The following is a 27,868-nucleotide window of genomic DNA, read 5'->3' on the forward strand; positions in this document are numbered from 1 at the left end:
TAAATAGCTTATTGAAACCATCTTCCAAATCACAAAGACGCTGATGAAGTATTCATGAAAAGATCTGGGGTCTGTTGGTCAAACATGAGTAATTCACTAAAAAGTGTTTCCACTCAAAAGGAAACCAGCTCGTGGAATCCTGTGTCAGTTACGTCAAATGAATTACGTTTCCTGATCCACTCGAGTTAGAAGTCACTGGATGACAAAAGATTCAATTCTTGCAGAAGCCCCAAGATAGCAGCTGGTTGTGTATAAGATATATTTGCATTGATTAGAATATACATTATGTCAATATGAGGACTAGCCATTGATTACTAACACATTACTAAATACATCATTGATTGATTTATAGAAATTAAATCTGCACATGTGTTCCCGATTACAGGTGTATTGATGCCAGATTTCGGTAAACTACACAAAGTCACAGGGTAACAACGAAACTTCACTCAGTGCACTACAGACAATGAATTATACGGTTACTTTGCGAGCAAATATTTGACATCTTAAACTGATAAAATGGGAGACTTAATAACAGCAGATTGATATGATATACATTACATATAATAAAGGTAGATTTTGATTTTACAAATACTCTAATTTCCTGGAAGTTAACATACCCGATTTTGCTGGTAATAATGGTCATTAATTAACCTCCAAATTATCTTTGATAACCTGTATAGTAAGTAGTTCAGGTGGTTGGTATAAATACATTAAGCTTACAATGAACTAAGTTAAGCTTGTCAAAATACTTATGTTTATACTTATCACATCATATCACAAAACACATACAATGTCATTCAAATGTAAGTATATTTTAATTGTTTTGAGTACATTGATTGTGTAGATATAGGATGTAAAGGGTAGTACGTTTATGACTGTCGGAAGCCGAAAGATACTGAAGCAGAACTTATAACATACGCTCTGTTTCCAAAGCCACAATTTTCATTCTGATGCTTGAAACAACGATTTTCTCAAAGTTGGGATTCACTCATTCATTACGTACGCATAAAATTTGAATTTTTTACCCCACTCTGCTTACACGCAAAATCGACCATATTTTCAATACATTAAGCATTACAATACGCACTGAGCCCTCCTCCGCATACGTGATAAATGAATGAATGAACCCGTTTTTTTTTTAGAAAACCTTCCCATCCCAAAAACATCCGACCTTACGCATGATTTACTGTTTCTTCAAAACGTCAGTCCAGTTACTGATGAAGCAGGTATCAAACTATTAGCACATATGAATAGTCAAAAAAGCACAATTTGTCAGTCGTACAGCATTGATAACGATTATAGACTTGAATAAAAATCATTGTATATGATCGTATATGATCAACGATAAAAATAATAAAAGTTTACAAGACAAGGAAATAATTTTACAAAAAACAAAACATCTTTTGGAATACATTAATCATGTTTAGGAATGGAACCAAAAACGATGCGTTAAACTCAAAATGCATTGAATTGATTTAAAAGAAATCTTTGAGTCATGTTGTTTTAATTGTCACAGGGTTGAGAGTTAAAACCGAAGAGGTTAGGCTAATCAAAAATGATACCTTGTTTCTCCGCAGCGGCCGGGTCATTTTTGTAAAATTTAAAAATTTGTAAACTTCATTTCTATAGCGACCGGGTCTGTTATGGTAAAATTGATCACGATTTTAAAAAAAGTAATGTATAGGGTAGATAGGCGGCCGGCCGGGTCAACATTTAAGCTCAGCAGAGCGGAGAAACAAGGTATCAATTTTTTTTAGCCTTAGAGGTTATTTTTGTTCCAACATCTCAACCAATTTTACAGATAAGAAATCTGCGGTATGTAATACAAAGAATGCATCAACGTCCTGAATATGTCAAATAAATGCAATAGGTTATACACTGAAATGTCTTGATATATCATATGATAGTCAGAAAAAACCAATATAGCAATTCCAATTTTGATTTAAACAAAAACCATGTACTTCACCGTAATACATGTGCGCATTGCACTATTCTTGTACATAATCCACATTTACCAATATCGGACAAGGCAAGAAGCCAGAATCCTTGAGAATATGAGATCATTATCTTGTTCATAATATATACATTTACTATAGTAAAATAGTTGTCTATCTAAAACAACATTGTTTTTAACAGAGCTCGGCGCGTCATACCTTCTCATACACGAGAATATGAGAACATGAGACGCTTAGAGAATTTTTATCACTTTTTTTACACATTGATGCCTTATGACAACTTTGGAATTGTGTGTCATCATTTTTTCACTAATAATAATTGATATTAGTAGAATTAGGACATACAGAGTACACACACCACTGACCAATAAAGATAAAGCATTAGCTACATATTGATGCTACGCTCCTAGATAACTAGTGATTGTCTTCTTTGAAAAGTAATTGGCGAATGTAACGAGCGACGAGTATTTGAGAACGCTGTTGCCATTGTTCTAATAGGTGATGCGGTGTAGAGACCTGGTCCCCGAGCAGTCTATCCAGAAGAGTAACGCAAACTACTGCACCTGCAATCAAAAACATTGCATTATTCGAGTTTGTTTATTTGAAGAGCAATGACACTTGTAGAGAATGTTGAAACTGCACCCATATCCAACAAATAGTCAACCCTTTCAGTGCATTTACGCGGCAGTGCAATGTTTAAATCGGTAATCGAATTTTGCAAATACACCGCACCACAGTGCATTGATGTAATTGGTAAATAGTTTTTATCTCTAATGATAGATGACAGCACCCGTCAAACACAGTTAAGTATCAGTAATAGCAGCAATACCAAGCAGAGCGGTATAGATGCATTATTTGCGATATGCCTGTTATTTAATGCACCGGGGCGGAATTTTTCAAAAATTTTCACATTATCTCTAGCGCTTAAGGGTATCAATTAGTCAGCACTGAAAGGGTCAAGTAGAAATAGTACGAATCTTGTGGATGGCAGATTGTTTAACCAAACCAGAACCAATTATTTATTCAAATTTAAATAACAAATTCTGTAAATTCGATCTTCTTTAACCTTAGTCACATAACGTCATAGCGCGTTGTAACATTTTCAGTCAAGGGCAAGCAGCTAACTGAAGCTATTGGTTGACCGTCATGTGACACATGTGAACAACACATATGAATTCTGTGAATAAGGTCTATATGTTGTACTCCGATTTCAATATCTAAGCCTCCTGTTCTGTTCCTGGCAGGTGTGGTGGGTTTGCACTGTAAGGGACACCACAACCAAACAAACAAGAGACTATATCAGTGGCATCATTACACAATGTACAGTACTGAAAAAGTTGTAAATAACAGCTGAAAATCATCGTAATAGCTCTACCATTTGCATTTTACCGAACCATATTCATGGTGAAACCAATAACCAGTAGACTAAGTTCGCTCAAGTCAGATATTTGTTAAAATACTTTTGTGACCCTAAATGAATAAATTGGTACAGTACATAACATCCAACTCGGATATTGCACTGTGAAGACTTAGACAAAGTGTTTGGGCCAAAAATATCTGACTTAAGCAGAGTAGTGAATTCCTTCAAATGAAAGAAATCTCAAACAAATAATTTTCGGTCATTTAAAAGGGGAAAGTTTAGGAAAGAAAATGAACAAAAACGTGCAGCCATCAGAGAACACACAAGTGCATGTACTATATGCTATATAAAAATTACCCTTATCATAAACATTTTCTGGATAAAATTATGGGAAGAAAATATTTTCGCTCGAGCTCTCGTCCCTAACGGGCAATCCTAATAAATTTCTGAGGTAACGCGTAACTATCTTTACTGGTCGTTCCTGCCATGCAGATAATACGTCATGCGGCGTCGACACCTGGTCCCCTTTTAAACGATCTAGTAAGCTGACACATACAACTGCGCCTAGAATTATATGAAGCACGATCACGGATATGATTAGTACAATAACGTAAAGCAAAGCATTTTACACTATATTGTGCTTGATATAAGAAAAAAATGCATACATCGACAATCTTGGATCAGTTCATTTTCATTTAACAGGAGGGGATTTTGGCGAAATCAATGTTGTGCATTCACACTCGTTTTTAAATCGGCTGTTATCACTGGTCCAGCTAGACGCAACACCGTGATTGACAGTAATTAAAAGCCAAATTGCTATTCACACGCTGTCTAGAATTTAAAAGTGCGAACGCTTGATCCGTTTTAAATAACATAGCGTGAATGCGGCTTATGTGAATATTTTGGCGATGATGTGTGTAGAGATAATTCATGACAAATAACACAAATCCAACCAACTGGAAAAAGCATGTGTCACTGACCCATACGTACCTAGTGACACCGGTCATTAATGACAACACGGAAATAACTATGACATTTAATTTATGACTTGTAAGGCTGATCGAAAAGATTGTTCTTGAAATTATAGCAAATAAATACAGTACTGATTAGCAGCACTAAGCAACAAGCATATATTTGAATACCTAAACGTTTTTGCTTCTAATGAGGGACTTATACCTTTGATGCCGGCGTGGTGTGTCATCGCAGCAAAACAAAGAGATTCCATTTCAATGTTGCGAACGCCGTGATTGTACGCCTTTCGTAGAAATACCATCTTATCTTCATCGGTGTAGTCACAGAACGCACCATCTAAACGTCCTTGACCTGATGAGGAAAAATATTTGAACTAATTAGGTTTTAGGTGAGTAGGGTCGTCATCTGACCATGAGAAAAAACTATTCAATAACGACGAACCTTCGTAGAAGTCCAGTGTACACATCGTTTTGCCTGTAATTGTACGGAAATCATCGCTCGGGTCAGAGCACTCGAGCAATGCTTCAGCTATCTGTTTATCTAAAGTTCCAGGTCGTTGCAGAGTTTTACCCAAAACATGCTGAATAATATAATGTTTAGAAAAATTACGATTTCCAGAGTTGCAAAAATGCAGGACTTAAGGTCTACATTGAATCATTTTATATCCTCTAGATAAGAAATAATGTCTTCACGAATGTTATTTAGATAAGACTTATGAACAACAGCCAGCTGGTCATACATGTAATAGATAGCACATCACTTATGACTCACCAGCTCCAGATAAGGGTTGAACAAACCATCACATGTAGAATCACTAACCACTACTGTACCTGGTTCCAAACCTAAGAAATTAGAATAAAGGAATTCATTTTATTGCTTGAGGGTTTTTGGATTAATTTTCTCTAAGATGAAAATCAAACTACAACAAGTTAGATAGGGCCAAATTAGATTTTAACTGGCAATCCACTCGCATATTAGTTAGTCAAAGGTTGGGCTATGGTAACTTTGACTATGATTGAGAAATATGCTTTTTTGGATTAGTCTTTATATTCTTGTTTTGAAAAGACAGCATCCTGAAATTAATCCTCTTAATTGGTTTACTATTGTTGAAAGGTATTTCTGTAAGTGTTGGACAATTGGACAATACCCAACAGGAATCGTAATCTGATTCACTGATAAGCTGTCTAAGCGAGTAGATAATACCATGTAAATTTGAATGGCCATAAAACCAAAATGCCTACTCCAGACATACACTATGAACGCAGGACGTAATTGTCTCCTAGCAACCGATATTACTGTCGATTTCTTCTTTTCAGACGAGACAGCCAGAGAAAAGCTACGAATTACCGGTGCAACTCTCACGCGGGTGAAGATACCTTGTAATACGTAGTAAAGATAAATTTTCATCAGAATTTCATTAAAAAGTGCAAGGAATGAACGGAAAATTTGATTAGAAACAACAAATGTTGATCTATCATGTTAATTGTTTATACAGTTACATGAATCCAAAATTCCCAATAATTCCCAAGTATTTCATAGGTGGTTTTTCAATTTTCCCTAAACGGAAATAGGGCTTTCATTGAAGTGAACATACCATCGTACTACAACAATGTCAACGTTTTAGTGGTGACTGTTTGATAAAAATTGCCAAGTTGCCCTTGGGCAAGTAATTGAAATCTCAGAACTCTACTAAGTGAAGTGTAAAATTAATTTCCCAAATATTTCCTGCAAAAGAAGAAAATCTATCAAATTCCCAAATGTTTCCATAATGAGAAATATACCGGGAATTTAAAAATTCCAAAGTTTTTCAAGATTTCCCGGAACTGTGAGAACCATGACGTGTGTTTGTGTCAAAGCATCAAGAAGCCAAAAAAGGACACTAATCTTTATACAGCATAAATTTAATTGTTCGTTTTGTTTCAATTGAAATGAAACCTTTCCTAAGCTGTATCTAAATTTAATCAGCAATATTCTCAGAATCTCTTCAAATGGAAAGTAGAGTAAACTTAAACTAATGAACATGACAAATTTTCAGAAAATCAATGACGTCAACAAGATGAAACCCAGTTATGAAATTACGCATTTTTTACTTCACATACAGCCTGAAAAGAGATTTTGAATGTCGGTTCTGAATGTCGCGTCCGAGAAAACCTTTGAATGACTTACGCCATTTGAAATCGCAATCTTGACCAAGCTATCATCTTTACTGACCAATGTTAAAAAATAGTGATAACAGATTATCTGATACTACCATATAAACTGGAATCTTGAGAAGTATTCTCAAGCATGTAGATGATAATGATATTTATTCATTGTTTGAACTACTGAACTTCATTATTTCTCCTTGACCTGAACTTACACATGTCTAGACCGATGTTTTCTGTAATGTTATGACGATGTTCGATGTTCATAACAACTAAGCCGACATGAATCAGCATTTCAGGTCAAGAGGTACGACTAAAAATGTTCACATTTAAAACAAAATTCATGTCTAGAATTGCTAACATGACCATAAACTGGTTGAGTGATTTATTTCTACATCGAATTATAATATGGACTAGTAGAGGCTCGATACAATTGACATTGTGTGTAAAATACAATGTTTGATCAGGATTTCATTTAGATAAGGATTTGTCCCTCAGACTAACTTTGATACCCGTTCTATGAATCAGGGCCTAGGTTGATTTTATTTTTCAAATGATCCAGATTAAGCAGGTTCTACTGAAAGTACGTATATATATATCGTGTACATACAATCAGCTATTGTAATTTCTGACAAAGTTTTGCTCCCTGATGTCAAAGAGTTTTTAGATTACACTTTTACCTCATAACTAAAACAGAAAATTAACACTTTTTGGATGCGAAGAAAGACGATATTTCAGGAAATGATGAGTGGGACTCTGACGGACGTGAAATGATTACCTAAACCGCCGCAAGTACCAATACGGAAAAACGTCACATCCTCACAACCAGCGTGATACACCAATTTAATCAGTTCGTGTAGCATTATAGACACCGATGGTATACCCATACCATGCTGCAAATATATAAACAATCATCGCAAATAAAACCTTGTTGTACGAAAACACATTAAAACATCGATGATATAGTTTTGAAATTCAAATTAATAATAAATCACGGTGATATCGTCGCAATCGGTTTACATGAACACTATCTGGACTCGTTGGCGTGCGTACGCTTTAGAAGTACATGCATCATATGGGCTGCGACATCATTGCAGGATTATTTATAAGATTTTCTGCACTTTGTGCGAACTATATTGCCATCAGAAAACAATATTGATTTTCTAGCTGTCTGATAAGTGAGATAGCGATAGTAATGTAGCGCAGTAGTATTGTGATGTATAAGTACCGGTAATACGTGTAATCACACGTTGATTAAAATCTTTTTTTCTATCAAAGCCACAGCTACTGGTGTAGCACCAGAATATTTCAATCATATAACATTCCATTATCTATCATACTAGAACGATAACCACACTTAAATGTGGTGAACGGATAATAAGATAAAAACCCACTATCTACAGACTAAAAGAATTTAAAAACAATAATTTATATATAGAATACACAACGTTTTAATCTCATCCTAGAGATCATCGTCAGATGTGGGACTCTAGGGTGAGATCGAAACGTTATTTTAGATTGAATAAATAAATTCTTGTTTTTAAATTCTTTTAATCTGTAGATAGTGGGTTTTCATCTTCTTATCTATCATACTAATAACTACACTTAATTATAGCGTTTATTCTTATTAGTTTGTTTGAATGATATAAGTGTTTTCAAAACCGTCAGATGGGAAATATACCAATATTCATGGATAATCAGTCTCCGTAGAACTAAGAATAAATGAAACTCACTGACAATAACCTTTTTACAATTGTTTGCCAGCATAGAACTAAACTTAAAAATCTTTTTTTTTTAAAGAAATGTAGGCCTATTATCTTAAATCTGGGGGTTTATTCAACTATAATTCCATTCCAGCTCTTGAATACTGGTGAATGAAGTATCCACTCAGACAAAGCCTTAATTTAGAATCACTTGCTTAAATGTCACCCTCCAAAATATTAGAGACAAAGAGAACAAGAATACGGTCATTTACTGATACTTACGCTGACCGACAATACGGGTCCAACTTTATACATCGCGTATCGATCAGTGGCGCCAGCTATATCAGTCAAAGTTTGACCGGCGGGTAAACAATATTCCAGCTCGTCGACGAGAAAATGAGCAAGTTTTTCCATACGACGAGGACTACCACCGATACACACAAACTGAAATCAAATCAACATGTCAAGAATGAAAGATGAAAACATAAAGTTACGTGCGTCACAACTAGTCCGAACTATTCTCATACTTAAGCCAACTAATACCAGATGCTAGCCTTACACTTTTTACTACTTAGTAGCCTAGGGACCGCCTCACCACAATAAATTTAACACAAACTTTTCTTTATAGGAATTACCCACTGCCGGTGCACAAGAGGGGCTTAACCCTTAACCCTTATCTTAACCCTACCCTCTAGACCTTAATCCCTAATTTTCTGTGCTTGAATATGCCTGTCAGAATAGTGAAGACTTCGATCCAGATAGGGCTACCCGAATAGCCACTTCGTATTAAGTTTGTTATGAAAACTTACTTTCACATCGCCGAACATGGCTCTCAGGTCATGTGTACCGGTACTCAATGCAAAATGGTACAAGACATCTTCCTCCATCCCAGCAATATGCGGATTCTTTACAAACGTTGAATATCTGAAATATGAATAAATTCTAAAAGATACCTTTACCAGTAATGTGGGTTGTGTTTTTAAGAAAAAAGTTACACGCTAAACAAGACTTGGCAGACTTGATTTACGACGCTATTGCACTTTCATACCCACTTCAAAAATACTTTCATCTCTGATCACTGAATTATTCATCACGAAGGTCTAGGTAGGGATCTTAATTCTTATTAATAGCCTCGTAATCGTTGGTGGTATTTTAAGCTTGTATAATCGGCTTGCCTATACTAACATGAAAACATCCAACTCTGAGACTTAACCGCCTACACGTTATACCAACAATTGGATTTTGTGTGCCCAAAATTAGTGTTGTCAGTTTCCATGTGTCAAAAGATTTTTACATTTGGGCCGCCGAAGACAAGAACTAATCATAGTCTAATGCACTTACCCATCGTCATCGACCACAGTTCCATCTTCTCGTCGACTATGTTTAATAGCACGATCGGACATGACTTTGTTCTATCCGCGCGTTAATAATAATTTAAGGACTTAAACACGACGAACGAAGTTGAATCAATCAAATCACAAAGTGAAAGTCAGAGTCGAGGTCACACACGACACACACACAGTCAATCTCAATAATCAGTCTCCAACAACAACACAACACAGTCACAGAGCTCACTCGATGATCAGTGTTTGAAGATAACGAGTAACAGAGCAATCACTTTTTCCAAGTTTGACGAATTCTAGAATAGCATAGCAGACTCAAACACTACTGATATCTGAGGTTAACAAATTTGGGAAATTTTGATAAATTTTTACAACCGTTTCACTTCCTGGTATGACGTCACTATAACCACGCATCCTGATTCGTCAATTCAAGGGCGCGGCCTTTCATTCATAGATTTATTTCCAGCAGGTGGCAGAACCAGACGGTTTGTTATATTCGAGGCTATGCCAGGCGGGCCAAATCCCGGCGTTTTCCGGCGCTTGCGACTTGAAAGCCGTGCAGCAAACCTGGATCGGATCTAAATGAAAGTTTGGTACAACTGCAAATTTCGAATAGTAATTTCTGGGCATGGCATTTCATGACTTTTAAAGGCGCGACCACCGGAGGCGACGGCCGCGGGTCAATTCTTGATTTTAAAGGTGCGACCAGTGAGGGCCACGGGTCAAATCAGCGAATTAACAGCGCCCGGTGACTTAAATTTCCAACATTGAAAAATCATGGGATTCGAGGATTTTATTATAACGAAAAGCTGTTACAGCTCGAAGAGTTTTGATCGTCTAAGCCGTCGTGGGTGCGCACCAGTCCGGAACCCGAGGGTATGGACTCAAAATATAGTATTTTTTAAAATAAACTAAACTTTTATTCAAAATAAGCCACCAATTAACGTCTGACAATAAACTAAATTGCCAATTCTATGCATAAAACTGATCCAGAGCAACCATCGTGCGGCGTCCGGTCTCACCGATAAGCCCGGACGATCAACCCGTACAGCTAATATTACAGTAAGGTTTTTAATTAGAGGCCTCAGCCTTGTCCTTGGTAGTGTTTCCCTTCGAATCGATGACCTCCGCACTATCGGCTGATGGAACCCAAAACGCTTTACATTGTATAATCCACTGGATAAGATGCACGACGAAGAGTCCAATTCCGACTGCGATGCTTATTCCATGAAGGGTTAGTCTAACGATGAGTTCGTTTCGACCCATTGCCGGAGTATATCCCACCGTATTGGCGATTTTTGCCCCCTCCGCGCAAATTAAAGTCTCGTTGATGGGTTTTTCGACAGGGAAATAACAACGGTACATCATGAAATCAACGGCGATAGCGAATGCGTGCATACCGATCAGTGTAATCGCTATTTGAGTTCCAAATATCGACAGCACCAGGCATGAGATCATCGGCCGAGTGCAACGATTCTGCGCGCAACGAATACCAAACAATCCCGCCACGGCCGAGACTATTGACCCCCACACGCCGATCCCGACGAAGAAAAAGTAAGCTTGAAACGGGATTTTGATGATCGCGTTTATAAATTGCAATACGGAGCCTGCTATTTGAATTTTCGCGCATCTACCCGACCAGACATGGGCATAGCCAGGCCGAGCAGGCTCATTTTGTTTCGAGCAATCTTCGGGGCATACGCTTTTCGCCATAGTCGAATCTGAAAGATGAATTGATAGAAATCAATTACCTTTAAGTCAAGCTGATTTAATTCGGTATAAAATAATTAACAATTTCCGTAATCGCGACGACCCCGGCCCCCGACCTAAATCAGGTCAGTTGAGACTTGCGTGGCATAATCTTAACAAACAGTTAATCATTAGTCAATTAATGGTGGCTTCAAAATCAAAGTGCCAAATATAATCTAATTAATTCATATTCTATTGCCCAACAAAAATAATTTGCGTAGAGCTAAACACAAATTTACCAAAAATTGTTTTTAACAAGATGGAAATAATATAACAGTAGTTCAAAAGTATTTTAAGCCTTTCTAATATAAAGAACTAAGTCGAGACGAGTTCTCCCTGTAGAATTCATATGTTGGCAGAGTTTTAAATGACTTAATACGCAACCGGCATCCCCTTCACGCAAAAAACTGTTACACAACCGCAAAAATTTTGAAAAATTATTACGTTATTCGTCTTTATTCAATGGTAACTAAATTCAGAAACAAGTGCCTACCTTTCTTTCGGTGACGTATCGCTATGAATTTGAAAGAAGTGACGGACTGATCCAGTTAGATTCTTCGGAAGAATGAGTTGAGTAGAGTTGAGTCTCGTTTATACAGCCTTTTTTGTGTATTGACTACATATGAAAAATGACCGAGTTGGAAAAATGTCAATTTATCCATACGTATAAAATACGTCATTGCCATTGAAATCAGAACAGTCCTTCAGCGACGCAGCGACCTCGTTTGAAATATGAAAACTCTCATGTTAGATTAATTCTATTCTCAACAAACCAGTTTTTATAATGTTGTTGTTGATTCTGTCGCGGTTTTTGGTGATCTATCATTCACATTGACAATATATCATTCGTGTATATACTGGTTTTATACATTTTTTTCTTGGAAATGGAAAAAAGGGGACGACTGAGAATATGTTTTCGACCCGACAATTCTAGGGTAAACCGGCGGGATAATGGTCTTATATCATAACTATGAAGTTGACGTGAAACATTCGACACCGGCTAAGTAATTTTTCGTTGCATTTTCCCCAGTGGAAACAACTTTTGAATTAAAGTTCCCGCGACGTAGAAAAATATCAATCTTTCACTTCTTAATCCTTTTGTCTGATCATTTTTCGTCCGTAATGTTTGGTAATTTGTGAAAATAATTTGGCTGTATATACGCAATCCGTTTTAATTGGTGTGTTTGCTGTCAGTAATTATTTTGACGCTGGAATTAACGGTTTAAGAAATATCAATTAACGGACGTTGCAATTGATATCGTTGATAATATCAATTATTGGTTTTGATAAGGACTAATTAAATGGTCATGTCGGGCCGTTATCAAACTGTCTTACTATTAGTTAGAAGTAGCGCGCCTAATTGGCCGTGACTGCATGGCATGAAGTGATACAGACGATGGAAATGGCTTCGTACAAGAAAAAATATTTAAAAAATATAAGATATTTAGAAAAAGCTAAATGGAAATGTACTAAAAATTTCATCAAATGAATCAATGAAAATAGAACAAAATCATTTGAGGATATCTAAGAATTTCTGATCTGATCAAGTTGCACTAGTCGTAAAGAATTTGAGAAATTACCTGAAAATTAATTTGAAATGTGATAGGTGGCATTTTAAGCGGTATATTGGAAAATTCTCATGGAAATCCTTTATAATATTTGCCTCTTGCAGTCATGTAATTGCGTGAACATGAAGGTAACGCGGATATATTTACAATTACGATTCCTCGACTTAATTGACGTGACAAATTACACAATAGCCGAGGCTTCAGATGGTCTAATAGCGTGCGCGTATAGCACCGATCAAAATGCCTTCCAACCGCGTGCCGTCTTTAATTGGCCCCGACCGATACATCGATGTCAACCGCGCGATTTAATTGGTCGAATCGGGATGGTGTCTATAATTGATAATTCATCGGTCAAGGAAATACTCAAACTGGTGGCTATTCCGATTTAGGGTATATAAGCAGAAGATGCCTGCCTCGAGGTATCACTTGCTATTCGAAAGAACAACCAATAACAACAACTACAACTCCGAAATGTCGCTATTCGAGGAATTATCTGATATATCGTTTGACTCTTTAATCACCGCTGCAGAATGTACACAACTGGACGATGTAAGACCGACGCTCGACCAACTTTCATCATCGTTGTGTTTCGAGCAAATCGACGAGTACAGAAATTTCGAGTGGCTCCAGTCACCGACCGGGTCGACCTGCAGTACGCCCGGTAGTATCATCAGCAACAACAGCGCCGATTCGATATGCAACTCCGGAGGCAGCGCGAATACGTCGCCGATTTCTCAGTGCAGTTACACCGTTGAAAATCACCAGCAGAACATTCGGGATTATGCGAACGAAGGATATTTCGGTATCAATGATTTCGTGGACAGTACCACATCAGCGGCCGCCGCCAGTCCGTGTTCAAGTGTTACCAGTAGCGTAATTTCCGCTACCACGCATCTGGAGTCAAAAGATATTCGCGACTCGAATAATAGCATCGATGCGGGCGTTGACTTAAAAAAACCTGAACATTCGTACGTCGCCCTGATTGCGAAAGCAATTTTGAGCCTCCCAGAGCGTCGTATGTTACTGGGTGATATTTACCAGTACGTAATGGACAATTTTCCGTATTACAATAACAAAGAACGAGCGTGGAGAAACAGTATTCGACACAATCTATCTTTGAACGAGTGTTTCGTGAAAGCCGGTAAATCAGAAACTGGTAAGGGCAACTACTGGGCCATCCATCCGGCGTGTTACGACGAGTTTGTTCGGGGTGATTACAGGAAAAGAAACGCTAGACGACGGGCTAGACCTCGTTACGCTTACGGAGCTAATCGCATGTCGGCGGCGGAAAGGGGGTATGTACCGATGAAAAGTTACCCGGGACGCTCGACGATCGCTTATCATCCGTACGCCGCTAATTCGACACCTGTGCGCCCAACTCCTCCGCCGTCCGAAAGTCTATCGCAGATCGTCGCCGCGTGTCGTCGACTTTCACCGGTTCCAAGCGATCAGGACCTGCCGCCTCAACAACAACCGCCGTTCGTTCAACGACAATCATCAGCAGCGGCGCCTCCTAATGTTACTGTTGCTCGTCAGAACCAACACCCGTACAACAGGGCGTCAAGATATTTCAGCAACGACAATAGTGCTTCCTCGAGTCACCCGATGACATATCCGATGCGACAGCAACACCAACAACAGCAGCAGCAGCAGCAGTGGCAGTCAGCAACTTTCGCCACGTTCCATTTCGGAAATTCATCAAACAACATGGATTTACAAAATTATTATCAACCCGCGCAGCAGCCGCAGCAGCAGCAGCAGCAGCCGCCAGTTGTTGCTAATAACAGCAAGACCAATGTGAATACATTCGACTGGAGCGCACTCGGCTATCTCTCCGAATTGTGAAATGTGAATAGTGACTATAAAAAACTATATTGACAATTTAATTTATCATAACTTATAACTTATTATCTAAGTAATGTGCTAACATAGTATTTCAAACTGCCAAAAACTTTAAAGTCAAAATGTAAAATTTGTAGATACACTTGTCATGTATTCGATGTTTTGTGACCAACGTTCAACGTTATAAGTTCTTAAAAGTGTAAATAAATTTTAGAAATAATTGTTCTGAAAATTTGACGTTTGTAAAGTATGTGTTTATAACTGGGTTTTAAGTCATCAAGGATCACAGGTTTAGAATCGGTTACCCTCCGTCAATTAATTATAGATCATGTTTGAATCTCATAATTTTTATTGAATGGTATGAATCGGTTGCTATACGATCAAATTAACAAATTAGAATTCTGTCGTGTATCAGGTGCAATTCTTATTTCATCCTGGATACGTGGATTGGTTACGTATTGTGGGTGTGGCATGCTGAGCCCCGGTCGTATTCATATCTAAACTGCGGCGTAAGAGTTTTTCAAAAGCGCGCCATTCACTCAGCCGATGGTAGCAATTATCTTCAGGATGTTGCGCGTCGTGAGTCGGACGAAATGACATAGAAACACAGAGCGGTCTCCCGTCACAGAGATGCCAATGAACATTCTGTTGGGACTCAAGAAGTAGACTGAACAAGATAAAAACCCACTATCTACAGATTGAAAGAATTTAAAAAACAAGAATTTATTTATTCAATCTAAAATGTATAGAATAATCTCTGATATCGAAACGCCGTGTATTCTTTAGATTGAATAAAGAAATTCTTGTTTTTTAAATTCTTTTAATCTGTAGATAGTGGGTTTTTATTCTATTATCCGTTCACCACGTTTGAGTGTGGTTATCGTTCTATAAGTAGACTGAACGTCTTGACAAATTTTTGTTCACTTGGACCATTGGAACTCCGTAATAATCGGGTTCGACCCGTACATGGGGAAAGAATTTTTTGAAATTTGTAGTTTTGTGGTGATGTTCAGAGAGCTAATATTAGTACACTTGCCATTGACTGGCACTTATATTCTTCGAAGAAAATGGATTTTAACAATAAAATATTTTTTTGGATTGAATTGCAGTGGTTGATAAATAATATGACCCGGAGAAGTCATATGAGACTGGGATTCCCCAATTTGCCAATAAATAGACAAGGAACAATTTGATTATTTGATTGAGGACCAGTAGCCAGTAATTAGTGAGGATGGCAGCTCCGCCAACTTACAACGATGCTGTTGGATATCCAGGCCAAGGACAGCCACAACAACCAGGTACGGGAGACTAAAAGTTTGCCGAAAACAGACCGAGACAAATTTGAAAAATAAGAATTCTAGTCATTTTTTATTCCGTACGTGTAGGTTGACAGGTAGTAATAGAATTAAGTTTGTTTTCCAGCATACGGAGGTTATGCTCCACCACCTCAACCCGGATACGGCCAGGCAGCAGTTCTACCTCCTGGCAGTGGGTACGCTGGTGGATACCCTCCGCAACAAGGCGGCTACAAGCCTCCTAACGCCAGCGGCTATGGCACTCAGTACGGTGGTCAAACAAATTACGACAACCAAAGTAAGCAGTGAAATTATTTTTCATCAGTGCAGAAGCAAGATCAATTATCTCAGGGTAGAGGCTAGAGTTAGGACTTCCCCTGGCAGGAAATATTTTGCAGCGCGAAACAACAGAAAACATTTAAGATTTTTGTCGATATCATTTTTCAGGTTATGGTGAACCGTTACCGGATGTAAACACCCAACCTGTGTCCAGCAGTGAGGGGCAGGACGAGAGTGATTTTGGTGAAAATTTTGGACGCTCGCTTAGCGACAAGGCAATTAGGCGCGCTTTTATAAGAAAGGTGGGTCTAATTTGATAACAACTGATGCCTGTTTACAATGCGTTTATCATAACTCGTGATATATTTTTTACAAATTTTAGGTATATTTGATTTTGACGGCACAACTTTCTGTAACAGTTGCGTTTATAGCTCTGTTCCTATTTGTGTAAGTGTTACTGTTTCACTATTGATCGATGAGAATTTATATGAATCTATTCCTAATGTACAAACGTATCATTTACAGGCAACCATTGAAAGATTGGGTCAGGCGTAATTCATGGTTTTATTATTTGTCGTAGTAAGTTTCACTGTAACGGATCCCTCAGCTTGAGCATTTTCTACATCATATTGTCAAATGAAAAAACTCTTTACGAGTCATGTTTGTATTTTTTCAGTGCCACATTTCTGGTTACTTACATCACGTTGATTTGCTGCCCTTCGGTCAGGTACGAACTCAGTAATTAAAATGATCAGTCGGTAATTTTAAAAAAGATATTTTCGAAATGGCACCCGTCCTTCATATTTTTGATGGAATATACATTTCAGGAGGAAAACACCAGGAAACTTCATTTGCCTTGCTGTCTTTGTAAGTAGTGCGTTCCAATTTCAGGCCAGTTCTCAAAAGTCGGTTAAGTTTACCAGTGGATAAGTTCTTCCCCAATGGTAAAGAACTTAATATAACTCCATGGGTCAGTTAATTCTAACCACTGGTAACCAGTGTTTAAAGTTTTAAGCAACCCAATTCAACCAATGGTTTAACTCTAAACCGATAGTTAATGATTTAAAAATTCAACCAATTTTTGAGCAACCAGACCCTGGCTTGTTAAGAATTTATAAACTCTTAGTTTACAATACCCAGGAATGTTTCTTTCTCATTTGTTATAGACGTTTGCCTTTTCATACATGACGGCAACGATCACTAGTTTCTATGATACTGAAATCGTCCTGATTGCTGCAGGTATCACTTGTCTCGTTTGCCTGTCAATCACTCTATTCGCCGTTCAAACAAAGGTAAATATCGTAAGAACTCAGTATTTACTTACTCATTTCTTTCGTTCTTCAGCAAAATTTGAAAGCTTGAATTTTGAAGTAAATTAGGTTGATCATAGCTCGGTGAAGCTGATAACCCTTTACTTTACAGATACTGAACATGCATGTGCCTCGCACCGACAGCTTTAAGACATTATCATTGTCATCATTATTATCAATGTATGAATCAATTGATTAATGTATATATTTTAGTTCGATTTCACGATGTGTGCTGGATTACTGTTTGCCTGCAGTATGGTATTGTTCTTCTTCGGAATCGCTTGTTTCATCGTTTATATGACGGTTGGTTATTCACACGTAAGTGCTCGGATATCACGTTATTTCTACTTTCAGCATTTTCTTCATAACTGAACGTGATAAAATAGATAATAAATAATAACTTTTATTTTCCCTCGAATTACAACACGATTATACATACAAAGTTATATAAAAGAATACAAGGGTACTGTTATATATAAGTGTCATCATGGGCGCATAGACTAGTGTTAAGGTCTAGTCTATACGTCCATGGTAATAGGTGTAGTATACAGTAAGCTGAATAGTGAGCAATGTTTTTACATTTTACAGATATTGAATTGCGTCTATGCTGGTTTAGCAGCAATGCTTTTCTGTTTGGTAAGCATTCTCAATCTCAAACAATTTCGAGAAAGATTCGCCCTACAATTGATATCATGAATTATATCAAATTTAATTTCCTATCGCATTTTAGTTCCTGGCATTCGACACGCAGATGGTGATCGGAGGAAAGAAGTACCAATTGAGTGAGGAGGAATACATATTTGGAGCGCTCCAACTGTATCTCGACATCGTTTATATTTTCCTCATGTTGCTCTCGCTCGTCGGAGCGGGAAAAAATTAAAAATTGCGCTGTCAAACAAAGTATTTTCCATATTAAGTAGTTTGTTCTTCAATCAAAAATCAATAAGGTTACTCTGTGCATTGATTGCTACCACCAATTTGTACGTGTACGCAATACACATTATATGTTGATCGTTATGATAATGCATGAGTCATAGATGAAATTAATTATCGCTGTTCTATCATTAGTGTCGATTTGATAATATTTGAGGTTTTCTAGCTGGAAATATATCGTAATCCACTTATTTATTGTTGAAGTTATGATATATGTACATACGTAGGACCATTCATTCAAGAAGCTTCTGAAGTATTACCGTGTGGTCCTCTGGCATTGAATGTTGGTTAGTTGTTTTCAGTAAATGGAATTTGAGCATAAACTGTTGCAGAAATGAGTTATCAATACTGTTAGATGTGTAGGATTTTGATGAAGTCATTGTACAGGTCATCAGTACTAACAAGGCATATTTGTATCCATTATATTATTAATAATTCATTATTCAATTATGATATAATAATAATATTGATAATAAAATTTATATAGCGCGATAATTCCATGTGAAAAAGCAAAGTTCAAAGTTCAAATTATTCATCAATTATCTACGAGTATACGTAATACTGAATAATTATTGAAAAAGCATTGACCTAAGAATTAAGGTATTTCTTTCATATAAAAATTACATTTAATATTCATATCCACTTTCAATAAAGGATTGGCATGACTAATATTCACTTATAAGCATTCCACATTGATAGAGGTGAATATTTGGTAACACTAAGCTATTGTCTAGTGTGGACTGGTGTTGTCTAAAGTGTATTCTATCTGTCCGTGCAATTCGTATTGGTTTTTGTTTTGATATGATTCATAAAAATATGTAAAAATCTAACAATGAGATTAAAAAGGCCATTCACAAAATACGTACTAATCCATAAAAGGTTTATCACTTCTCCCGGTGCCAATGCGTAGAATTATGTTCATGGGAGGCTTGAAATTCAGGTACCGTATATTTTGAGTATAAATACAATGAGATGAGTAGTGCTATATAGGTTAATTATCTTATTTGAAGATACTATACATTAGTAAAGAAAGCTCATGCGTCAAATGAAATAGTACTACTCAATATCATCTTGTTGTATTTTTATTCTACACACGGCTAACACAGCTCCTCCATCTATATTTTGAGTATGTTCTTCATATGAACGGCCTAATGAAATTTGGTCACCATTTCTACATTAGTTTTACATGGGGGGATGCTGAAATTCATTGGCATTTAGGATCTTGAATCTTCCAGAAATCACTTCAATTGGGGAATCAAAATCAAATTCATACATTTACTTGTTTGGATGCTACATTTTTTCAGCATTCCCATAATTGGGGGTTACATCAGGGATTTAAATCAGTGTTGTACACATATATCATTGACGATATTGATATATAAAACATTGGGATTTTATGATCATGCTTGTCTACTAATAAATATTTGTTTGTTTAACTGTATGTACAATAATTTTAGTTGTTCATTTTGTGATGCAGCTTCCCGTTTACCATTCAGAACATGCAAATAAGAGATATCAGTTTTACTTTTTCCAAGTTCCTGGGTCATCCTACGTATACGTATTCAATCCCTGAAGGCATCCTCCCACGACAAGGAGTCGCGGTACCCTCGGGTTTGAAACCCAGCCGAGTGTGACCCGAGGATGCATGTAAAATTGTCCAAGGTAAGGCTAAAGAAATACCTTGTTTCTCGTTTCTGCTTGGCTTATAAGTTGAGCTGGCTGCCGGTCTTACCCTGTACATTACTTTTATTTAAATCATGATCAATTTTACCGTAACACACTCGGCAGCTAGTAATGAACTGATTTTATTGCGGTTTACAAAATGACGTGGCCGATTGGGAGAAACAAGGTATCATTTTTGTTCAGCCTAATTGGATAAATTCATGAAGATTGGAATCAAGGAACATTGACTGAGAAAACAATATGTAATTCAAGGAAAGGTTTCGCCTATATTTTCAATACAATCTAATAACTACAAAATAGTATTCAAATAGCTAAAATAGTAGGTAGACTTTACATGTATGTTCACATATACGTTTAGGTGAGTTATTTCATCTTAGATCAGAATACGAGAAAAGTTAAATCCTTTATTACAAAACTGTAAGATAAGAATAACATTTTACCAACAAGTACCAGTATTATTTCTTGTATTTATTTCCTGAGATAAAATCCTAATAGAAAACGTACTATGTGACCGCTAGTAAATTAATTGTAAATCTAATACAATTCACCCAGCTGCATAGATTAAAGTGAACAATATTCTATAATTGATTTCAAAAATCTTAAATAATTAGTCTCCGAGTTGATTTAGATCACCCAAAAAATGGAGTTGGAATTGGCACATACGTAGTATGCATTTTCAATACATATTATTAGCACATTGTAAAATGAATTATCGTAACATTTTATGCATGTCAATCTTTTTAACAAATTTTATTTAGCATTAGATAGACAATACATGTATCATTTTCAGACAAACCTATCTTAAATATGATAGACATGAGAAAAGTGTGTAAGAACTACATAAAAGATGAGTTTGCAAAATTGATTGATGAGTTTTCTCCGTAAATACTCTAGAGAGATTTACTCTGAGATTTATGTTGTATAGTATAAATCTATCACAAATTTCTTGATTTCAATAATGAATGGACTGAACCCGAATATTTGCATAATACAAACTGTCATGGTAGCACCGCATTCAATTCAAAAATGACAAAAACTCAACCAGCGAAATGAATATAATTGAACGTTCTAATCTCAATTTTCGCAATAGATAAAGGGAATAGATTTACAGAATAATCCATTACCACAAGTCATCATTATGTGTAAAAGGAAATACAATTTCACTAAAAATAATTCCTATTATTGGAATAAAAACATGGGTACTTTGTAAGTTTAAGTGGAATAAGGTTTTTTTTTCTAATTGATAGCTTTCATCGGTGAAACGCCGAGCCTCTTTGCCAAACCCTCCTGTAATTCAAACACAGAATGATAAATGAGCGATGCATTTATAAAGTATTCATCAGAGCTGCTGAAAAATGAACACATCTTTCGTACCATGTGTTGAACGAGATTTGGATGATACATGATTCCGCCTTGTTTATCGCATTTGTCGATGTGCTGACGTTCCGGATCACCTGGTACGAGTACAGGCTTATCTTCACCTTCCGCCTATGAATAAAATAAGAAAACAAACATCAAAAATTTCGACATATACACAACAAATCTGATATATAATATTTCTAAGTAAGTCCGAAATTCAATAGTAAAATCAAGGGGTCAGATTGGGGACCGCCAGAATTTTCACATTCTTTTAAATCCTTACAATTTACTTCACAACGAAATACCGGGATTATTCGCATCTTTACTAAGTTACAATACCGAATTAAGCTGTTACTGATCACAACCTAGACAGATTAAAATAAATTTACTTTTATGCTTTAACATGGCTTGTCCAGAAATTCTGAGCTCGATATCTGGCATAAAAAGGGGATCTAATTATTTTGACGGGACACTTTTCTCGAATTTTTCACACATTTTGCATGATATTTCCCAAATCATATCCACAGTCTTTTAAGCAGCCATCCATTTTCTGTATCAATCTTGACCACTGAAAGTAATAATGGGTACAACTAGGTATTTCACTTACCATATCTAGATTTCTACAATGATCGATCAAGGATTGCATTCGATCCTCAAAACCAGGGGCGAACATAGCTGGATTAATGGCCACAAAACACTGACCCTTAAATTACAACAAAACATACACAAATATTGTAAACTATATATTAATGCAGCACACAGGAACAGTTTCAACATTCACTGAAATTAGATGGAAAACATAGATGGTGAGTTCATTCGATACCATAGATTTGAAAACTAAAATCCATTAACTCATTTTCGCTTTTGAAATTCATAGTTGTGCAGATTAAATAACGAATTCAACTAGATTTTTTGCTTTTCTAAAATAGGGTAAATATCAGATGAACTCAAACTTGTATATTTGCAGGAAGCAGTACCGACATTATAATTCATATCTTAATGGATTTATGCGTAATATCGAAATCAGTGAGACTGACTTTTTAAATTACATTAACAGCCAATTTAGAAAGCTTTTCAAACCAATCCAGGAAAGCGACTCTCAATGCAGCATTAATTGTAGCAAAAAACACGCGCAACAATAAATTGTACATGTGATGCGATGAATTAGCGGTTTTAGATCGCTGACTGGTTATCAAGATGATAACAACGGCTCGAATGATAATCTATTTTCTGATTCTTATGAAGATCTGGTTAGTCGCCATCGGTCAGACAGGAGAAGTTAATTCGCGACGATATTTTTGGCAGCCCCGAGATGTCAGAATCAAACTCAATCCAGACTATTTATATCGAATAAGTGGCGTTCATTTCATTCAATGTGTCGGGCATTGTGGAAATAATGAAATGTGTAAACTTGTCACGTACAACGAAGAGAAGAAGCGATGCTCGCTTTACGAGGATTTCCTCTACACGAAACGTGGAAAAATGAAATCGGAAATCTATATCCTCCAGTCGGTGAGTCATTTACAAAAAAAGTCTGTGACTGATGCAAAAACTGCAGAAGCTAAACCTTTTCATGATATTTCTCACAATCAATAGATTACTATGGAAAGCCTCAGCAAATCACCTTGTCCCAGTAAGTAAAATATATCTTTTATACAACCACTGGAAAAGTAGATTGATTATAGAACACAACATCATTTGATGCGTTGAAGTCATTTTCCAGTATAGTGGACATTTCGTAAAAAATTGAAGCAAAATTTACCATTGAACTAAATCAGTTAAATTGCATGAAAAATGATAATAACGTTATCGTGTATTCTCATACAGATAGCAAACGTAGATATTCATTTGATATACGTTATGACAGTGATGGCTGGGTTATCATTGAGAAACGTGATGTACAGAATAACCTGTCGTTTGAACGCGAATGGAAGGAATACAAGCAAGGATTTGGTGATACTAAATCCTGGTATTTGGGCAACAGTAAGATCTATGAGCTCACTAACGAGTGCGTCATGCAGCTACAATTGATCATTGAGTTTGAAAATGGTTTTGGCAAAGGAGAAATGAGTAAGTATTATTTTCGGATTTCATATCCTTCATCAATTTTTGGTTTGTACAGTGAACTTCCTTAAGGCAGGAGAAATTTTCCAGTTCATTTTCCTATAAAAATCTTTCCCTTAACCAGATTTTATAAATTAGATACTTGTCTAAGTTATTTCAGATACTCGTCTAAGTAAATATATTTTATCCCCAAAAGCTTTAAGTTTTAACTAGTTTAAGTTTAAGAATGACATCATCTAAGACAAAGGCTTGAGAGCGTCACATAGTTGCCTGATTCATTAGTTTTTCCCAGGAAGGTAGTCCTATAGATAGCCTTATAGAAAGTAGGTTCAATTTGGATTTTGAAGTCGAAACATTTCAGTGATTGTCCCTAATTATGTGGTCAGCCCCGAATTTTCCTACCAACAGAGGTTTGGTGTAGCAATGAAACCAATGCCTATGCCACCTTAACAAATGACCCAAATTAATATTCATTATTTGCAGCTATCTATGAAACTTTCAAGATTGAACCTGAAGGAACCAACTACAGAATAAATATTGGAAAACGTCGGATCGGTTCTATCGCTGGTTGGGATGATCCTGAACAAACTGGAGTCGAGTTCTCAACGCCTAATCGCGGTCCTCAAGCCAACCGTGCAAGATTACGAAAATCAGCATTCTGGTATTCCGCTAACAATTATTACAATGATTTACACTCCCCTTTTCCGGATGCGCACTGGGCAAAATTTGCATTGAGCCCGGAACAGGATCAAGCTTATCAAAATAGAGGAAAAATAGTGCACATCGAGCTTAAAATCAAACCAGTCGTTTCCAATTAGAAACACGATGGGTAACCCTGTTAACACTTTGTAGTTGTATCATGTATGGGCTATATTTTAAAAGGCTGCTTGTGAACTTCAAAGACAAAGTTTTTTTACAGTCAGTGTATTGAAAAGCCTGCACCTATAGTACTGTGTACAGTTTTCTCACAGGTAAATTTTCGACTTGACAAATTAGTTTGATTTGAATGCTGCGGTGCTATACGACACTGGACAAAAGAAAATTATTCTTTTTGCATGAAAATGAAATATTCTATCTTAAATGCGTTAACTGATTACATTAGAAGTTCTGTCTTAAGGTGACAAATGCTTGGCTGGAGGTCAAAGCTACTGGAAAGGGTTAAAACAATATGCATATTTCTATTGTAATACGTCTATTGTTGAAAAGTGCATAAATAAGATATGCGAATTATGAACTATATACGCGAATAGCCATCTATCTAGAGTGTCCTTCCTAACTGTATTGGTTATCATCTATTCAACTAGATGAGCTTTATTATCCTTTAGTCCAATTCTGCATTTGCCATTCACTGGCACATCGTGATGTCAAATAAAAATATTTCGAATTCAACTGCAATTTTCTCATTTTTATAAAATCGTTTTTTTGTGTGCTTACCAAATTAGCCAACGCATGCGTGCTACGCCATTTTCTTATATTAGGTCCGAACTGAGATCCAGCCAAAAGTCCGCAGAACACTTCAACCATCATACCCAAACCATAACCTTTATATCCACCTGCAGGAGATCAATTAATTCTAGCACCTAAATTGATTCTTAATATTACAACATGTAAAGATTATTGAAATTGCTTACCGCATTCTTCACTGCCACCGAGAGGCATTAACCCACCATCTGCTAACATCTCCTTAGGGCTGTTTGTTTGCTAAAAGGAAATACAATTCTATGAATGCTGTTCTTTACAGATTATATCCATTCTTCTTTCATATGTCTTACATGTCCCTTTGAATCAACTGCCCAACCATTTGGCACATCTGTATTTTTGCGATCACAGAACTCAACCTAAAAGTCATGACAATCATCTTTAAGAGAAGTATACGTTTACTACCAGCACTAGGAGCTAACTCCTAGAACTTTGCAAGATGGATTGTATCAGTTATTTCAGCAATGTGTAATACATACCTTCCCTAACGCTGCAGTCGATGTTGCCATATCCAGCACAAAACTATCGCCCTCTTTACCGGGGGCTGCTACTGTGAGTGGGTTTGTTCCAAGAGTTGCCTAGTCAAATAGCAATATGACATCCATTTTCAATCAACATCAGTTATTTTTTGCAAAAAAAGGTATATAATTCAGAGCCGTCGGAAGGAATTTTTCAGTGGCGAGGCTTATTTCTGAAGGGTGGTCTGGGGGCCCAACCCTAGAAAAATTTTGAAAATTCAATCGCCGGGGATGCGTTTTGGGGCTATTTCACGGTCTCATTCACAGAAGCATGAGAAGCCGTGAGCCAACCACCTAGTACAGAGAATGACGAGCTGCTACGCGGTACAGCGTGCTTTTGAAAAAATTTTTGTTAAGCAAAAAAGTGGGGGGGCTTAGGCCGCTGCTGCCGCCCCTGTTCCGACGGCCCTGTAATTGGATCTTAAACCTGCAGTAATTATATCCTCACCTGCTTAGATCTTGTTGGCACTACAAGTGGAGACGTGTTTGTAAAAGCCATACCCTAGAGAGAATCAATTAAAATTTGAGGCAGGGTCCCAACAGATCATTCATCCCTGGATATAAGGAGTTTAAAGGAGTCAATTTCGTACACATATCCCAATAACAGTAGACTCCTCCTAATCGGTACTGTTTATCTCGGTAAACCATTATCAATTTGTTGATTTTGTAAGCAAAATTTTATCCTCTACTACCAGAACTTGGTTTCTAATATTCGGTAACTGCCTAATTGGGTAAAAATCAATCGAGGTCCCTACAGTATCAATTTAGGGGTAGTCTACTATACAACGAAAAACATTTCTAACTGCCTTTTCCTCAAAATTGAAGGAATCTAAGGCATTCAAGTAAAGAAGTTTTAACCACGTTTAAAAGCATTTTCTGCTTTGAAGGAGTTTATAAAGAACCTGTGACATCTATCCATGATGATTGTCAAAATATTGAATTTGAAGGACACTTACTATCATTCCATGTTCCATAGCTCGCAGGCTATACCAACCAGCAATACCAAAATGATTTGACCCTGTCAATAAACATTAACAGTTCTAGCAAATGTTTCGTACGTGGATTAAGCTCATTAAGAAGAATGACTGTTGTATATTGAATTAAAATAGGGCCTACAATGTTCAAGTATCATGAAGTACCTTTAGCGACGACCCAGCCGATTCCCATGTCTTTTGCTTTCTTCACAGCTAAGTCAGTGCAGAACCTACCAACAACCGGGCCTACAAATGAAATCACGCCAATAAAGGTTAAAGCCAATTAACATGAATTCATTATATCAGGTGACCTGTTAGGCCAACTACTACTGACCAAGGATATTTTTTCCATCGACCCACGCGCAAGCAGGAGTTTCACTGAGGATTTCTGGTTCAGCATCGCTTACAGTTGTTCCAGATTCAATGTCAAATACGTACATATCTATAACAAAGAATATTACACATAAAATGATTGATGTATTAGAGACAACTCGTTTCGATTTGACTCTTTTGCCTTAACTTTTTTGACAATTAATTTTTGTTTTGCCTCCAGTGTTTTACTCATTATACTTGTTCACTTGAATCATGCCTCAAAGCTCAAGACAACACAAACCCTGACAACAGACTCTTCATTGGTCTATTACACAGGGACAAGTTGTCACTCAGCGGCCACAAGTCTATGTATTTTAAGCCAATCATTGTTATGTTTCACCCGGAAATTTGCTCTATCAATACCACCCATCTGATTGGCTTATACTAGGCCTATATATAGTCCAGTGTTTGCTGAGAAGATAAACAATTGGCTGTTAAGAAGCAGTAACAGTACAAAAAGAAGATTAATTCAAAATATTCAAAAAAGGAGACGACTTCACAAAAAGGTCGATTTATTAAATGTCTAAAGTGGTCAACAACGAACATGGTCGTGTATCGACCATGGTTGTGTACACAGGGGCTCGTATCAGAGTTGTAGGTAATGTAAAAACGATAATCTGTTAATCCAATCTATATAGTATATATGTTATTTTATATATACTATATACATTGGATTAACAGATTATCGTTTTTACATTACCTACAACTCTGCTGATACGAGCCCCTGTGTGTGGTACCGTGGTACGTAAATCCTCACCTAGTCTGTTGAGACCATGGCTAAAATGCCCTCTGTAATCAGCTTTTACCAATAATTCAGCCAAGACTTCAGCGTGGTCGGATTTACTACCGGCTGCTACCATACATCGTTCGACAAATGCCTTCACGTCACTCACTGGAATTATTTTTCCTTCTAGCTGGTCGTCCGCCATTTTGTCCAGGTCTGGTCATGTGACATCGACGCCTAAA

The 27,868-nt window shown here is 36.9% G+C and overlaps 4 protein-coding genes across 5 annotated transcripts; 2 read left to right on the forward strand and 2 right to left on the reverse strand.

Annotated features, from left to right (window-relative positions):
* Positions 1-245: 245 nt before the first annotated feature.
* On the reverse strand, positions 246-9,859 carry LOC141906924 (uridine phosphorylase 1-like). Of its 2 annotated transcripts, XM_074796417.1 has the most exons (9): positions 9,476-9,859; positions 8,944-9,058; positions 8,417-8,578; positions 7,210-7,324; positions 5,059-5,129; positions 4,729-4,867; positions 4,492-4,638; positions 3,673-3,879; positions 2,380-2,518 (listed from the first exon to the last, which is right to left on the reverse strand). In XM_074796417.1, exons 1-8 carry the CDS (start codon positions 9,535-9,537, stop codon positions 3,701-3,703), a joined length of 990 nt encoding a protein of 329 aa, XP_074652518.1. In that variant the 5' UTR covers positions 9,538-9,859; the 3' UTR covers positions 2,380-2,518; positions 3,673-3,700. The 2 variants fall into 2 exon arrangements, with proteins under 2 accessions (XP_074652519.1, XP_074652518.1); XM_074796418.1 differs by lacking the exon at positions 3,673-3,879 and having other exon boundaries at positions 246-2,518.
* Positions 9,860-15,778: 5,919 nt separating this feature from the next.
* Positions 15,779-19,894, forward strand: LOC141907496 (protein lifeguard 3-like). The gene is made up of 11 exons (XM_074797160.1): positions 15,779-15,934; positions 16,059-16,229; positions 16,379-16,512; positions 16,593-16,657; positions 16,736-16,789; positions 16,887-16,937; positions 17,038-17,077; positions 17,377-17,502; positions 17,734-17,838; positions 18,109-18,156; positions 18,251-19,894. The coding sequence occupies exons 1-11, from the start codon at positions 15,868-15,870 to the stop codon at positions 18,398-18,400; spliced, it is 1,011 nt and encodes a 336-aa protein (XP_074653261.1). The 5' UTR covers positions 15,779-15,867; the 3' UTR covers positions 18,401-19,894.
* Positions 19,895-20,400: 506 nt separating this feature from the next.
* Positions 20,401-27,863, reverse strand: LOC141907495 (putative oxidoreductase YjmC). The gene is made up of 12 exons (XM_074797159.1): positions 27,660-27,863; positions 26,865-26,972; positions 26,696-26,776; positions 26,513-26,574; positions 26,005-26,058; positions 25,518-25,616; positions 25,332-25,397; positions 25,191-25,260; positions 24,994-25,112; positions 22,103-22,198; positions 21,511-21,624; positions 20,401-21,423 (listed from the first exon to the last, which is right to left on the reverse strand). The coding sequence occupies exons 1-12, from the start codon at positions 27,829-27,831 to the stop codon at positions 21,373-21,375; spliced, it is 1,092 nt and encodes a 363-aa protein (XP_074653260.1). The 5' UTR covers positions 27,832-27,863; the 3' UTR covers positions 20,401-21,372.
* LOC141907499 (angiopoietin-related protein 2-like) lies at positions 23,092-24,513 on the forward strand. Its single transcript, XM_074797163.1, has 3 exons — positions 23,092-23,128; positions 23,323-23,565; positions 24,043-24,513. The coding sequence occupies exons 1-3, from the start codon at positions 23,098-23,100 to the stop codon at positions 24,375-24,377; spliced, it is 609 nt and encodes a 202-aa protein (XP_074653264.1). The 5' UTR covers positions 23,092-23,097; the 3' UTR covers positions 24,378-24,513.
* Positions 27,864-27,868: the final 5 nt, after the last annotated feature.

This window comes from Tubulanus polymorphus, chromosome 6 (assembly GCF_964204645.1).
Source record: "Tubulanus polymorphus chromosome 6, tnTubPoly1.2, whole genome shotgun sequence".
In the NCBI taxonomy this organism is placed as follows: Eukaryota; Metazoa; Nemertea; class Palaeonemertea; order Tubulaniformes; family Tubulanidae; genus Tubulanus; species Tubulanus polymorphus.